Source organism: Cucumis melo, chromosome 2, assembly GCF_025177605.1.
Source record: "Cucumis melo cultivar AY chromosome 2, USDA_Cmelo_AY_1.0, whole genome shotgun sequence".
Classification (NCBI taxonomy): Eukaryota; Viridiplantae; Streptophyta; class Magnoliopsida; order Cucurbitales; family Cucurbitaceae; genus Cucumis; species Cucumis melo.
This window is the reverse complement of record NC_066858.1, coordinates 13,387,222-13,402,658: the sequence shown is the minus strand read 5'-3', so window position 1 is coordinate 13,402,658 and position 15,437 is coordinate 13,387,222. Positions and strand designations below refer to the sequence as shown.

Sequence of the window (15,437 nt, the reverse complement as noted above, 5' to 3'; positions counted from 1 at the left end):
TAGCCTCGAGCTTAAGAACATAAGCTAGTGTTTTATGATCTCAGACTAAGGTTGTCTCGAGATGTCCCAAGAGAGACTGAGAAATTTCCTCAAAATAGTTTTTAAATTCAAAAATAATCTCAGGGTTGATCTCGGTCGAGATTGACCCTAAGAAAAACAAAATTTTTAATGGTTTTGAGATGCATCCAGTCGAGAGAGTGAAACAATGTGTGGCAGGAAGTGAAATAACTCTAATCCCCTTTTGTTTAATCCATTCCCCAAACGTGGAGTAGTCTAAAATAATCCATTATACTCTCCTAAATTTGCACCCCAAACACACCTCAAATAAACAAGGATCCATGTTAGGTAAACCATCATAAAATAGTAAGAGATATATGTATTTTTCAATGAGAAATAGAGTTTGTAACTTCTATTTGAATTATTCTACCATTCCACGAGGCTTTTACCTTAATATGTTTAAAGTTTTCCACCTAAAGTCATTGCATTATTCTCTCATTTTTTTCACAATTACTATTATTAATCGATCCATGATAGCAGTTTAGACTACACACAAATTTCAAAAGCCTCTCATCTATGAAGAAATAAAGTTTAAACAATATTTTGGTTAATTGTTCACTTGGGTAGGTGAGAATTTGTTTATTTTGACCATGAACTTAAAAAGAAAGGAGCGTTGCAAATAACTCGACAACATAAACATTCTTCTTTCTACCTGGAGCAACTAGTAGAAGGAACAATTAAATTGAATAAAATTGTAATTTTAGTTGAGACTTCATGTTTAACACTAATTGAAAACACGTAAGAACTCAAAACAAAGCGATTAGAAAATGGAGATTGAAACAAAAACAAGAAGACATAATCATCTTAACAAAAATGTCACCTCATAGTTTAAAATTGAAAAAAAATACATTAACAAAGACTATATTGAATTTTTTAAAAAGTAGAACATGCATGAGATTAGGAGATAAATAATTTCAGATTTCCCGCCCAATTTAGTCTCATCTACTTCGCTCCATTCCTACTTTTTTTGTTTGCTTGTTTTTCTCAAGGAAAAAGAAAATGCCAGACTTAGCCAACCTTTCACTCTCTCAATCTCTTGCGCTCACTCCTTCCCCCAATCTCAAACCACTTCTCGACCCTAATAATCTTACATCTTCCTTCATTTCCCAAAAATCTCTCAAATCTCTCCCTGTTGACTCTGTTTCCAGCCAAGGCTTTCAATGCTCACTTCCCAACGAGGATGAGGTCCGCCCAGGCACTGAGATTAGGGTTTCAACCCAGACTGGAGATGTATTGGACCGATCTAAAAGGAACTACGGCGGCAAGAATTTGGAAGACCATGTGAAATCTTGGGTTCGGAGAAAGCAAGACTCCGGCCTTCCCGAGTCTCGATGTTCATTCCCATTTCTCCAAGGCACTCGGAAAATGGTTATTTCTTTTATCTGATTTTATATAATGCAATATTAGTGACGATAGATTGAGCAAATGGCGTACTTGATTTAGTGTTCAGCTTGTGGAGATCCTTCTCCTTGATTCTTGATAAGGAACTCTATTTTTATTTAAATTAGGCAAAGATGAGCTAGATGTTTTCGTGGAAGTATGTGTTGGATTAGTTCACATTCTTTTGAGGAATGCTCGAGGAACAAAGGATTCGGATGTAGTGATAAAGGATATTTGTTTAAGTTGCTGATGAAAAAAATTAAAAATTTTGCCCCCACTCATGTTAAAGTTGTTGCTTTTTCTTGACTTGCATGAATGGGCATGTCTGTTAATTGAAGATTGTAAACATGAAGCTTGAACTGAAATCCAAAATGTTATGCTAATTAATTTGTTCCTTCTCCTGGCTGCTACAGGTAGAAAAAGAATGTTTGTGTTGCCACAGATATATATTTCCTGGAGAGGATGTTGAGTGCAGTATTCGCGGCTGTGGAGGAGTTTACCATGCCATGTGTGCAAAGGACAGCTTGGGGTTCTCAGGTCACAGAAAGTTCAAGTGCCCTCAACATGTAATCTTTTATTCTATCATCTGTTAAACCACACATTTTCTTTTCATATGGAACCACAGACATATACATCTTCATGGCCCATACAAAGGGTTCTTTTATCTTCATTACAGCATAGTCCTCAATTAGCTTGAGCTGCATATTCACATCACTAGCTGACAGTTCCCCTTCTGTTCCCATTTTCATAATAATTTTAAGACCTAATAAGATAAACACTAGGATAATTATCATATGTCTATGAACATTGATCTAATCTGTTAGTATTTGTATCATCTTATTGCACCAGGACGGGCTTTATTCATCCTACATTAAGACAGTCAAATTAATCTACACTAGGATTAGCTAAATTGGTTAAGAAGTTACTGATCATAGAAGTAGTTGAATTATATTCAAGCATAGTTGCTTTTAGTTGTTTGTATGATTATCTATTACTAATATGGTTTTATTATAGTCTTGCGGTAGATAAATGATTCTATTTACAGAATCTTGCTACATTCTATGACATTAGGACTCGTCTGTGGTATTTTTATAATTCAACATAGAATTATTGTTGGTGCACTTTAGGACAGAGCTTTTATCAAACAGTGGAAAACACCGGCATGCAAATAAATATATGTTTATTTTTCCGGTAAAACAGGAGTGCTTTATATGCAAACAAAGATTACACTGGAAGTGCATACGCTGCACTATAGCATCACATGATAAATGTGCACCATGGCCGGATAAAGTGATCCATTTAAAAAATCAACCTGGAAGAGCCATCTGCTGGAGGCATCCAACCGACTGGCGAGTGGACTTAAAGGTCAACTTTCTTCTATCCTTCACCTCTAAAATTGTATTTGCTTCTATCTCTAAAAATGCCATATCATGCTCAATGTCTTTGATAAATCTGAAACTTCTGGTTTAAGTATGCTTTAAGTTCTTCAGATGGAAGCCCTTATTTAAAATCATAATTTCTTTGCGGTCATACCAAATGCTAAAAACTTGTTTCTTTTGAAGATAAACTTCTTATACTATGGTAGCGTATCACATGGCTGGCAACAACGTGCCTATATGGATGTTGCTTTTTGCATAGTCCTTGTAAAATAATGTTGCACAGGTTATTTTCTTGTCTTGAGTTTGAAGATGGTATCTCATGCTTAATGTCCTTGATAATTACGGACCTTCTGATTTGAGTAGGCTATAACTTCTTTGTGGTCATTACCAATTGCAAAATGAAACGATCACTTGTTTCTATTAAAGACAAACTTCTTATTGTAGCATGCCTATATGGATCTTGCTCTTTGCAAAGTCCTTGTAAAATAATGTTGCATTCGTTATTTTCTTGTATTTTGTTTTACTGTGCAATTCAATCTCCAGTGAGTGACTGATAATTTCTGAAGTTTATGATGCATTATGAAGCTTAGTTTGTTGTTTTATCCGGCAATGGTGATATTCACTTTTTGACACCTTATACCTTTCAGGCTTATAACTTCTTTCAGCTATTCATTTTGACGGTGCCTTGTTTTAATGCTTATTTTATATCTGCTAGTTAATCTTGTCTTTGACCTCTTTTTTTATTTTTTTTTCTTGTTGAAGTTTTCCTTCTGCATTTGTATGTTTATTCTTTAGGCTGGCTGACAGGACTATTATATTTGTTGAATGGGCAGCATGCAGTGTCAACAAGCGACCTAGAGGTTCGATTCACAAGCAATTTACTCTGTTAGGTTCTCTTACTGCCTACCTGGTGAATGTGTTGAGTATTCATGTTACTTTTTGAATTTTCAAAGCATTGAGATCATGCCCTTTGACCTTTGGAATTCAACATCTTTATTTGTTCTCGAGATTTTTTTATTGGCATTTTATCTTGATGAAAACCGACACCTTGGGCATGTGAGGGTGACGCAATTCATATGTGCCTTCGAGCATACTCTCATTTTCCATTTGAGCTTTCTAGCCGTGCCATTTTCTTTTATTTTCTGTTCACTTGAAGTTTTTTGGTCAAGTTAATTTATTGATTTGAACTAAAATATGCAGTTAGTTTTTCTCATGTCAATCTTTTCATGTTCTTTGTTTAACGTGGGTGGTTTTTATACCGAAAAGATATACCAAAATCAATAGAGAACATATGGAACATGCTTGCATTTGAATCTAAATTTACATTGTTACAGGTGCTCTTATTCCTTTCAGTACAATGTGTATCTCATGAAATTTCTTTTTACTTCAAATTTAGGAGGTATTTTTGCGCTTGCCTCTTCCCTATGTTGATGAGGAATTCAAGATTGACATAACATGGAAAGATGCCGAGAAAAAAATGGAGCCACCGCCATACACTCACATAAGGCGCAGTATCCTTTTGTGCTGTTAGTTACATAACTTATATTTGAACTGTTACAAGAGTAAATTATAGTCAAGATTCATAAGATAACGTGGAAACACATTGTCATAAAAGTTTCATCCAAGCCTTTTTGTATTGATAAAAGTTATTCATTCCATCAAGGACATGTCTCATTTAGTTTGAATAAGGTTCTAAGACTTCATTAGACTGCTAGTTTACTATTGGTTAGTAGTTTTAACTAAAATTTCGTTAGGAGTAATCATGCTATTTGTCTTAACTGAGACAAGATATTTATCTAGTAAAGAAGAAGCGGGATACTGGTGTTGCTGATGGGCTTGGATGCACAAATTGTAAAACTGAATGCTCTGATGACTGTGTGTGCAGGTAGTCGTTTTAGATGTACCTTTGTTCACAAATATTAGTGATTCATGTCCACAAATAAGACTCATTCAGATATATAAAAGAACATATAAGGGCATAAAAAGAATGCCAAACAAACTACGAGATAGGACTCCGATCCAAAAGAATAAAGCCTACATGATAATTACGATAGACCTTAAACATCGAGGCCCAAAGGGAGACAATAAACCCGATAACCTTCCATATTTCCCTTGTAATGGTTCTCTTTCTAAATCACCGTAATAAATCAAGCCTACCAAATGACTTTGCCTTTCTTCCTTCAAAGGAGGACATCAAAACCTTTTCCATCATAGCCTAAAAGTTCCCATACCATAGACCTTAAAGCCTGTCAAACATGCCCAACAAACTACGAGATAGGACTCAAATCCATTGAGCGAACTTGTGAATGACCTCCTCAAGCCTTTAAGCCCACCTTCTTCCTAAGCTCATCCAAAATTTTCTCTCCAAGTTCCTGCTTTATTAAGCCGGACATTTCCTTAAGTAGTAAGGTTTTAAAGTTTTAAGTGCCGTTTAAGGACCTCAACTTCTTCATAAAACGACCCTTTTCGTTTACCGCGTCTTCCAAAATCCTCCAAGAATGAAAGAAGGATATAAAGGAAGGACGAGAAAGCCACATGTTTTTAAACCTAAAAGGGCAAGGCCTCACTTCAAGAGACCATATTCCAAAGAAATCGGTGGTCGGAGCTTGAAGGTAATCGTAGGACCTAGAGACCGTCTAGAGTCAAGGAACCAATACAACCTGCCCTGGGAGGATTCTGTCTGATATGTTACACGTACACAAACATGCATGAGTTGCAAATAAATGAATTCTGCACAAGTATAATTGAATAAATGACATTTATCAAATTACTTTCAGCGACCTGATCCAGAAAGTGGCCCATCAATTATCTGATAATGTTAAACATATCTTGCAATCTATACCACTCTTTTGCACAAGTTATCCATAGTTGACAGTAGTTTACGGCAGCTGTACAATTCTGAATCCAGGCTCTAGAGATTGTTGCGTCTTTTTCATCTCTGCTTTTAATTGTGTCAGCATTGAATTAGCTATCATTTTGGCTTACTAGGGTTCAATGCATAAGCTGCTCAAGAGCTTGCCATTGTAGAGATACTTGTACGAATAGACCGTTCCGTAAGGAGAAGAAGATCAAAATTGTCAAGGTAAGTTTGATAATGTACCAATTTTTTGCTTTCTAGCTCTTGTTTCGTAACAATTAAGCTTATAAACATTACATCTATTTTTAAGTTTCATTGTTTTGTTATATATTTTGAAAATTTGAATTAATTTTAGAAACTTATTCTATTTTTGAAATTTGACTATGAATTCAAATGTTAAATGAAAATAGATCTTATTCAATCCCCCCTCCCCCATTCTCTCTTTAAATAGCTATTTATTGATCAACTAATTTCAGACTGAACTTTGTGGCTGGGGTGTGGAGGCAGCAGAGTCTATTGATAAAGGTGAATTTGTCATCGAGTATATTGGGGAAGGTAGTTCTCATTTTCCTTTGCATACTGATACGACAGTATCAATTTATTGATGCTATATAAATCTTCATTTGTCTCTCTTTTTATCAAATTAGGGATTCTTCGTTAAAATATTATGTGCTCCGAATCTTATCCATATCCCATTGTCTTGATATTGTTGAAAGATATTTTACCTCAGGCAAAGATGGTACTAAATACAAAACTTCGAAAGCAATTAATTTGAGTTAAGCTAATGTACTAACTAACTTAGAGATCAATTTAGATTAGTGATAATCTACACCAAAATAAGAGATGAAAAAAAATAAGTTCCCATTAGAATAATTATTAGAACTGTGGAGGCAGAACTCCACAGAATAAACAGCAGAACAATATTAATTTGAAACTTCACATTCTCCCTCTTTTGGTCTTGAGTACTATTTTCATTCCTCGTATTCACGCTAGAAATTGATAACCGGCTCTTTTAGCTTGACTTTGATTCGTATTTTAAATATGAATGGAGAACACTCTTTTAGTGTCTTAGGAGAGTTGGCAGTGGAGTTCAATGAGAACACAACTTTTTTTTCCCTCTCTTTTTTCTTTCTTTTTTGAACATCATGATTATATATTGCATTGTCTTGTTCCCAGTTATTGATGATGCTCTATGTGAACAAAGGCTTTGGGACATGAAATATAAAGGCATGAAGAATTTCTATATGTGTGAAATTCGGAAAGACTTCACAATTGATGCAACTTTCAAGGGAAATGCATCTCGCTTTCTAAACCACAGTTGTGATCCCAATTGTAGTCTTGAGAAGTGGTTAGTTGATTTACCTTCTTCTTTTGAATTCTCTTACCTTCTGTGCTGGCAGGGATTTTGAACGAGTTTTCATATTTAATTTGTAGGAATTTACCTTAATATTAAAATTACACTAGTTGACACAATCATTTTGCTGCTGATAGATGGTCATTTAAGCTGGTGTGAGGTGCCTAATGCCATTATAACATCATATATAATTTTTGCATAGTCATGGAACTTGTCCCTTTCATGTGACGGGAGGCACAATTGGGAACGTACTCTGCTAGTAATCTTCTAATTGCATCAGTTTCATTCTGCCTTCTGTTGACATATGGAATCTGCATATCTTGAAACCATCCGAAATTTCGAGTGTTGACTCTTAGAGAGACGGCCCACAAGTTTCGTGGAGTTGGATTTTCATACTTCCAGTGGTAACCATTGTTTTTTCAATGTTGAAAATTAAATTTGCCGCATTGGAGATTTTGAATGGCCATAAGAAGATATTTATCATAAAATAAAAGATTATCATGCTGGGCATTGGCATGTATGTTTATATTCATGATGTCTATGAAGTATTGATAAATCATATCAAATGTCCTTGTAATTTAAATTCCTAGTCCAAAATCTGGACGAATTGAACAATATCCTGAGGAATTGTCCATACTTAAAACCATAACTATTGATTGGTAAATGCGGGCAGTGAATAGTAGGTGGTCACGACTGTTCCAAGTGTTTATCAATTGGGTAGTCGTTTTAATTGTACATCTTTACCTTCCTCTGTTTTGCCTCTTGCAATTTATTGTTTCATCCATATAGGCATGAGTTGCAATAGTTCGTTATATATTTGTTAATTCTTTTTAAAGAAAAAGCTGCGCATATCAGACAAGTACACTCAATGATTGTCTCGTACAATTTTGTATAGGCAAGTGGAGGGGGAAACGCGTGTTGGTGTGTTTGCTGCTCGATCCATTGAGGTTGGAGAGCCTTTAACATATGACTACAGGTACGTTAAAGTATAGTCGAAGTTAATCATTTGCCATTCTATTATGTATGAAAACTCTCTAGTTTGTTTGGTTGAAGCAATCGCGTGCATGTGTATGTTGCATTTGATATTGAACAAAGATTTTTAATCTTGAAGATTTGTGCAATTTGGACCTGAGGTAAAATGCCATTGTGGTGCTCCAAACTGTCAACGCTATCTTGGAACCAAAAAAAGGATAAGTGCCATAGACCTCTTCTGGGGTACAAAACGCAGGAGAACGTCAGCAGCTCGCATAACTGGTATAATTGTATGATTCACATATTAACACGCGTAGTTGGGTCAATATCACTGTACATTATTACTCATGATATAACGTGGGCCAAAACTCAAGAAGAATAGAAGCAAAATAAGTACTAATGTCATTCGTTTGCAATGCTATTAAATTCTTTGAATTTCAGCAAACCACTGTGCAGTTCTCCTGAATTTTCTTGTTGGAGAACGCTGAGATTGAGAAATACGTGTAATTGATTTTACCCGAATTGTCTAAAGACATCAAGGGATTGTTTTGTAGTAGTGAAAGTTCTAATTGTTCTTCCTCGTTGGAGAGGATTTGATGAGTGATGTTCATTGTTCAAGACCATGTATTTCATCATCTACTTGAAAGGGTGCACTTAAATTTTAACCCCACCTGGATCTGTTAAAATAATATGGCACAATCTGTATCTGTACGTATCCTATATTTGGAGTCAATTCCACCTTTTCCTAGTTAAAACTTGTTTATCTTCTGGTTCAACAAATGATTCATTCTATTCTAATCCTACAATTTTATTTTGAGCATTCCACAGGTGATTACAAAGCAGATTCCATTAATCATCCTTTGAGAAAATTGTTGCAGATCTTCTTCCACCACTTTGTATCTGGTTCTGCAGCTTGTATACATACCTTTGCGTCTTCAGCAAATTCCCTCTTCAAAAGTCCAAAAACTTCAATCAGAAGTTTCAAGGTAAAAGAAAATTAAAATGAAATTATAAATATTTGCTGATAATTTAGGATTGGGTAAATTAGAATAGTGACCTGTATAGTGTCATTATTGGCGAGGCGATCCACGAGATTGTAAAGAATGTCTTTAGAATACTCAGGGTGGCCTTGAATTCCTAATATATGGTCTCCAATAGCAAATATTTCAACACCTGTCTTAGTCTGAGAAACATATGACTTGAGCCCCAAGAGGTATTTCCCAAACTTCATCCTGATGACACTCAATTATGAACAAACTCCTTGGAATTTCACCCATCTCTTCAACAGATTTCCATTCTGAACTCCCCATCATTTCGACTTTTCTCACCCCAATATCCCACCCTGTCGCAGCCTTCCCAACTTTCCCACGCAATGCCCTACACAATACCTGCCATGACCGCACAAAACTCGACCTTTCAATACAATATTTTAAAGTATGTTTGCAACGTATTGCACTCTACAATTTTAGTGTTTTTTTTTTTATTCCTAGACCTAGCATGTCGATAAGGAGGCCAATAATCTTGTTGGGGGAAAAGTTTTACACCCATTAAAAGGTAGCCAATAAGAAATTTTGCAACATAGGTTCCGATGGTAATCATTTGGTTTGTTGGTATTTTGATTTTTGAAAATTAAGCTCATTTCATTTTTTAGCCATTTTTTTTAAAAAAACATGTTTTACTGACTACTTATTTAGGGTTAATTTGGTTACCATTTCTGTTTGTTTTTGGAATCAAACTCTATTTTCTTTTATTTTCTCATAGTTTGTATCAATCTTACAGTAGTGCCTGAATTCTTCATCAAATTCTGTAAAAAAAACAAGTTTTTCTTCCAAAAATTGACTTGTTTTTGAAAATATTGACAAAAAGTATATATCAAAACAAGAAAAATTGAAAGTGGGAATGGTGTTTATAAGCTTAACTTTCAAAAAACTAAAAATCAACCACCAAATTGTTACTAAACAAAACTTAATTTTCAAATTTTGGATCGGAAAAGGTATAAAAAAACAAAAAATTAAATGGTTACTAAATTAAACTTCAATTCTATCCGTTTTTGAAATTGAAGAGAACACAAAGGTGTATCTTCTTTCTTGTTCTGCTCGTTTGGTCAATTATTATTATAATTAATCAGAGTGAGGGAAAAAGTATTTTAGTAGAAATTTGAACTCAATTATCACCCTCAAAATAATCGCTGTTTTAGGACATTTATGATCTTTTAATAAATGGTATATATAAATATGTAATATAGTATGCATAAGTATGTTGTAATAATATTCAAGACCTGATGACACCAAAACAAATGCCAAAAAGCTTCTTTCCCATGGCGTCGAGGGTCTGCAAGAGGAAACAAAGATACAAAATCCAAGACTCATTCCCATAAGCATCGTAAATGCTTCCAGTTATGATAAAACCATCGTAGTCTCGAAGCTCATTCATGGTGGGAAATACTCCGTCGACCACCATGATCAAATCCCATTTCTCTCCTTCATCTCCAAAAGCTGCAACGAACACATTGAGATATCCTCCATACATTTTCTTTACATATTCTGAGTCCTTCACTGCCTGCAATAATGCATATCTTTTTCCCTCACCTTCTATCCCTACTTTTTCCACCATTGTTATTCACAATCACAAGTAGTACTTTGAGCTAATTGGGAAATGCTTAAACTAAACTCGTCTGTCTTTGTGGGATAATCAGCGACTCTCCTTTATATAGAAAAGTTTGATATCTCTTGAGTTTCGAGGTCAAGACTTCAACAGTCCTTTTAGGTATAAAAATGTTAACAATCACGTACCAACTTATTAATATTATCAGGTGCAGCTTAATCGTTCCAATATTATTACTTTTTTTTTTTTTTAAGGTTTCTGAGTTTTGAATTTTGCGTACTATCAATTTACTAAGTATTTAAATTATTATTTAATTTGATTTTCTTTTTTTTGATTATACAGATTTGAAAGCTTAGAGTTTTGTTTGAAAACAAAATTGGACTTTTATGTTTAATCAATCTTTTTCATTCATCCTTTAGTTCTTTTAGATCAAGTATGATCTTATCTTGTTCAATCCAAATAAGATAAGGAATTTTTTGACGTTTAAAATTATATATAATGTGTTTTTAATTATTCAAAATAATTTGAACATTTAATTTTATACTTTTAAATACAATTTATATGAATTTAAATTTGATTAACTCATTTAAAATTATTTTAAAACACACTTGGGGAAAGGCATTCAAGTAGGTTTGATTATTCAAATTTTTTTTTCTTTATATGATAGAGTTTTTTTTTTTAAAAAGAGAAAACATAACTGAAGCATGTTGACATTTGATAGGAAATATTGTTTGATGGAAAAAGAAAAGAAAATGTAGGTAGTGTATACTTAGTTCAATTATTCGATCCCCATTTAACGTCGGGATCGTAAACTACTATGTTTCTTGTTCGATGGGTTGGTTGATATTCCAAACTTTGTTTCCCATTTATAGATTAGAATGTTAATACTTTGGTCCATTTGCTCTTTCTTAGTTTCTTATTTTTATATCTTAGAATCATGTTTGGTTGTCAAAATTATTAGAGAGGTCACATGACATGTATCACTTTCACATGTATATTGAAATTTAAATCAATTAAAATATCGATATGTTACTTTTGTAAATAAAAATTTATTAAATCTGATTAGCTTCATAATTAAGTTATTCTTAGTAGAATTGTTATGGATAACAAAAAGAATATTGAAATTATTTAAAAGATATAGCCAACAAACTTAAACGGGTTCAAGAGAGTTTGGTGAATTTCATGTTTGTAGATAATAAAAGTTGAATTAATATAGGAGATGAAGCTCTAGAGATGAGCATATAATAAATACCTTAATAAGAATTCTAATTGATATCGATTGACTTTAGTTTGATTGGTTGACTTGGTTTTTGGTCAATCAAACTCACTTTTATGATATAAAAACCGACACTTATTTGTTGTTGACAGTAAGATTCAGTACATGACCGATAAACTTGTTTTTAGAATTAGTAATCATCTTCGAAAGATGTATAAAACTAACCCATTTCGTTGGTAATACTTTGCAAAAGTCATAAACTTCAATTATATCCCACAACTAAATTACTATGTAAATATGGAAAAATTTTAACCTTTGGACCTTTTCTCTTTGATAATAAATTTCTCTATTATTTGAAGAATATTTTAAACAATCCTAACCATTCCATAGGATTTATTTATATCTTTGTTTCCATTTTTCTCTTTGTTAATTGTAGGTGTCTCCATGTTTCTATTTAGTTCATCAAAATCCTTTTACATGCAAACAATTTATTTTGTATTCAACAAACTTTCCATTTTCATGATTTTAGTTAATATTTCATTGATACTTCTTCTTCAATTCTTTTCTTTATTCCATAATTTTGAATATATATTTTATTAAACGTAAAAAAAATCACATCCAATAATTTATTTTGCATAGGGATAATCCACAATGGGTTTTTCAAAAATATAAAAATTGACAAACTATTTATCCTTCATAGAACAAAGACAAAATTCATTAAACTTGATACTTGTTTGAAAAAATATACACAATATTTAAAACATTCTATTTATTAAAGATATGAATATGTTAAGATATTAATTATTGTATTATGTAATATATATAAACTATATAAAGGTCGTCATCATTTTGTACAATATTAAAGAAAGAGCACTTCTACACTATTCACCCCCTAAATAAATAAAATAAGACAACAGACAATAGACAATAGATAGCTTTTAAAAAAGATCTAATAGACCCTATATAGCTTTTATTTTTATTATTTATAATTATTATCATTTTTAAAATAATAAATATGTAATAAAATATAATAATAATAATAATAATAATAATAAACTAAAACTTTATCTAAGAAAATAAAAAAGTAAATATAATATTTAAGGGCATAAATCCAGCAAATGTATGGTTAATTAATTAGCACCTTTTATTTTCTTGTGGAATAAATAAGATTTTATACATTCAATTAATGGATAGTGTTCTGATTTAGAGTACTATACTAATTATCATGATCAGCAAAGTAAATCTAGTTGGATAATTGACATTCACTAAAAAAAAGTACTATTCTAACTAATTAATCGCCATGTACACTAATTTAGTTGTCAAATTTAATCATAACATTGTTAGCAACCTAGGATGATTAAAAAAAAATACTAATTAAGAAATTAAAAAAAAAATAGAAAACCAAATAATTTTATGCGAAAAAAATTCCAATCTGCAATTGATTCGTTTTGCCAATACAAAATATAATATATATATATATATATATATATATATATAAAGAAAAAGAAAAAGAAAAAGAAAAAGGTAAGCAATTAGAATATGGGTTTCTGGTGCACTTATTATTCAACCTAAAAACAATCCCTCTTTCCAATCCTCTTTTTTAAAATAAAAGTCTTATGTTTTCACTTTCTTCTCTTCTTATACTCTTTCTTTCTAAAGTTTCATAAATTATACAAACCCTAAACCCCAGAAAGAGATATGGACCTAAAAACCTCTCCTTTATTCTCTTTGTTCTTTTTCTATTTTCTTCCAAAACTACCCTTCAAATATAATAAAAATATTATCTAATATAAAATAAATTCAAATCATATTTTGATCCTTAAATTATTTAACTTTTCTTTTTCTTTTTTATCACTAAAACTAAAAAAAAAAAAATTTACTTTGGTCTTTATTGGTAAGATTCAATTAAATCTTTAATGAAGTACGTAGTTCTATATTTAAATGATTAAAATTTACATTTATCGTATTAATTAAAGAACATTCCTATTTCATCTTAAGTCGGGGACTATTAAAAAAGATAAAATCTTTTTAAAAGTTTAAAAACTAACAACGAAAAGATAAGAGTTTAAAAATCTATTTAGGTTTGGAAAGAAGATAAAATCTTTTTAAAAGTTTAAAAACTAAAAACGAAAAGATAAGAGTTTAAAAATAAAACACAGGGGTGGGTTGTTAAAGCAAAGTATTATTTCTATAATTTATAATTTATAATTATTGGGAAATTGAAATTGAAGAATTAAAATGAAAAAGAAAAAAAAAAGAAAAAAAGATTTAACAATAAAGGAGAGTAAAATGATACTACTTTTTCAATCATTTTAATTTTATTGTCCTTCCTTCACCTCTTTAGTAGACTGTAGACAGACTCCATATTCACCCACCCCCTTAACCAATTCCACACCCTCTCCTCTCATCTCACCACCAACATTAACTCTTTTTTATTTTATTACTACTTTTTTTTTTTTTATATATATATATATTCTTATCTCTCTTTTCTTTTTATTATTATAAATAAGAATAAGAATAAAAAAGAAAAGGAAAAAGAAAAAGAAAAAGAAAAAGAAAAGTTGGGTTTCTTTTGTTTTGGTTTATTTTCTTATTCTTTTAAAGCTGGGGGTGATGCGACAATCACGTTTCTCTCCTCGATTTCACAATTCCAAAATTTGGAAAATAAAATAGTTTGAATTTTGTTTTTGGATAGAGAGATAGGATTGATTGGTCAAATACTGGAATTCAAGTATTAGTGTTAGCGTTATATTGTCAATGACTCACTCACTCCTCTTTCTATTCTCCAATCCATATTTATTTCAATCATTTTTAAACTCTTTTTTCTTTTTCTTATCTCATATTAAAATGACACGTGGACGACTCTGAAGTTCAACACCTCATTCCCAATAATCTTCTTTTTCTTTTTCTTTTTCTTTTCTTTTTATGCTAACAATAACGACGTTTTTGGCTTCTAATGCTAAATTACATCATTTGCATATTAAAACACTCTTTTTTTTATTATTATTATTATTCTATCTTTATCAACTTTCTTTATTTCTAAGTAACTTAAAACATCTTTTTTTTTTTTTACAAAATATTGAAATTTTAGATCATTATGATAGCCGGTACGAAAGTGTCTATAATTGAAGTATGTAAGTATTTTGAGTCGTTCAGTGTATAGCTTGATATCGTATTAGTGTTGAAATTCTCATGTTCTATTAGACACTTTTTTTCAAATTATAAATATAAAATGATTGTTTGTGGAACCCTTCTGAATTGCAAGAAAGTAGGATACTTAAAAACTTAGAAATCTAAGGAGTTTTATAAAACGTTGTTGACAGAAAAAAAAATGTGAACAGAATATTGCATTCTGAGCACCAACATGAATGTATAGGATTAAAAACTATGTTGTTGATGGTACTGGTAGGCATGTTTTACCTAAATGGAATATATACCTCTATTATGATGAATGTTAGTAAAAGTGATATATAACCATAATGATCCATGATTGGGATTCATATTTGGTAAATTTTGGAATTCCATCCTCAAACATGTGCATTTATTTTGGAGAATCTAACTTTCAATTTCTATTCAATTAACAATTTAATTTCTTTTTTTCGAATGAAAAGTCGTTTT

At 31.7% G+C, this 15,437-nt stretch overlaps 1 protein-coding gene and 1 pseudogene across 1 annotated transcript; one reads left to right on the top strand and one right to left on the bottom strand.

The window, feature by feature from the left end:
* Nucleotides 1-1,030: 1,030 nt before the first annotated feature.
* LOC103487324 (histone-lysine N-methyltransferase ASHR3) lies at nt 1,031-9,209 on the top strand. The gene is made up of 12 exons (XM_008445600.3): nt 1,031-1,425; nt 1,851-2,003; nt 2,638-2,802; nt 3,650-3,676; nt 4,213-4,327; nt 4,605-4,701; nt 5,805-5,898; nt 6,150-6,228; nt 6,850-7,021; nt 7,923-8,003; nt 8,139-8,281; nt 8,828-9,209. The coding sequence occupies exons 1-12, from the start codon at nt 1,057-1,059 to the stop codon at nt 8,998-9,000; spliced, it is 1,668 nt and encodes a 555-aa protein (XP_008443822.2). The 5' UTR covers nt 1,031-1,056; the 3' UTR covers nt 9,001-9,209.
* Nucleotides 9,051-10,642, bottom strand: LOC103487325 (gamma-glutamyl peptidase 5-like; annotated as a pseudogene).
* Between the last annotated feature and the right edge of the window lie 4,795 nt (nt 10,643-15,437).

Excerpts from the sequence above, each read along its gene's own strand:
- LOC103487324 (XM_008445600.3), top strand. The coding sequence starts at position 1,057 with ATGCCAGACTTAGCCAACCTTTCACTCTCTCAATCTCTTGCGCTCACT. Across the intron at positions 2,004-2,637 it reads AGTTCAAGTGCCCTCAACAT|GAGTGCTTTATATGCAAACA; the intron begins GTAATCTTTTAT and ends CCGGTAAAACAG. Across the intron at positions 4,328-4,604 it reads ATACACTCACATAAGGCGCA|ATATTTATCTAGTAAAGAAG; the intron begins GTATCCTTTTGT and ends AACTGAGACAAG.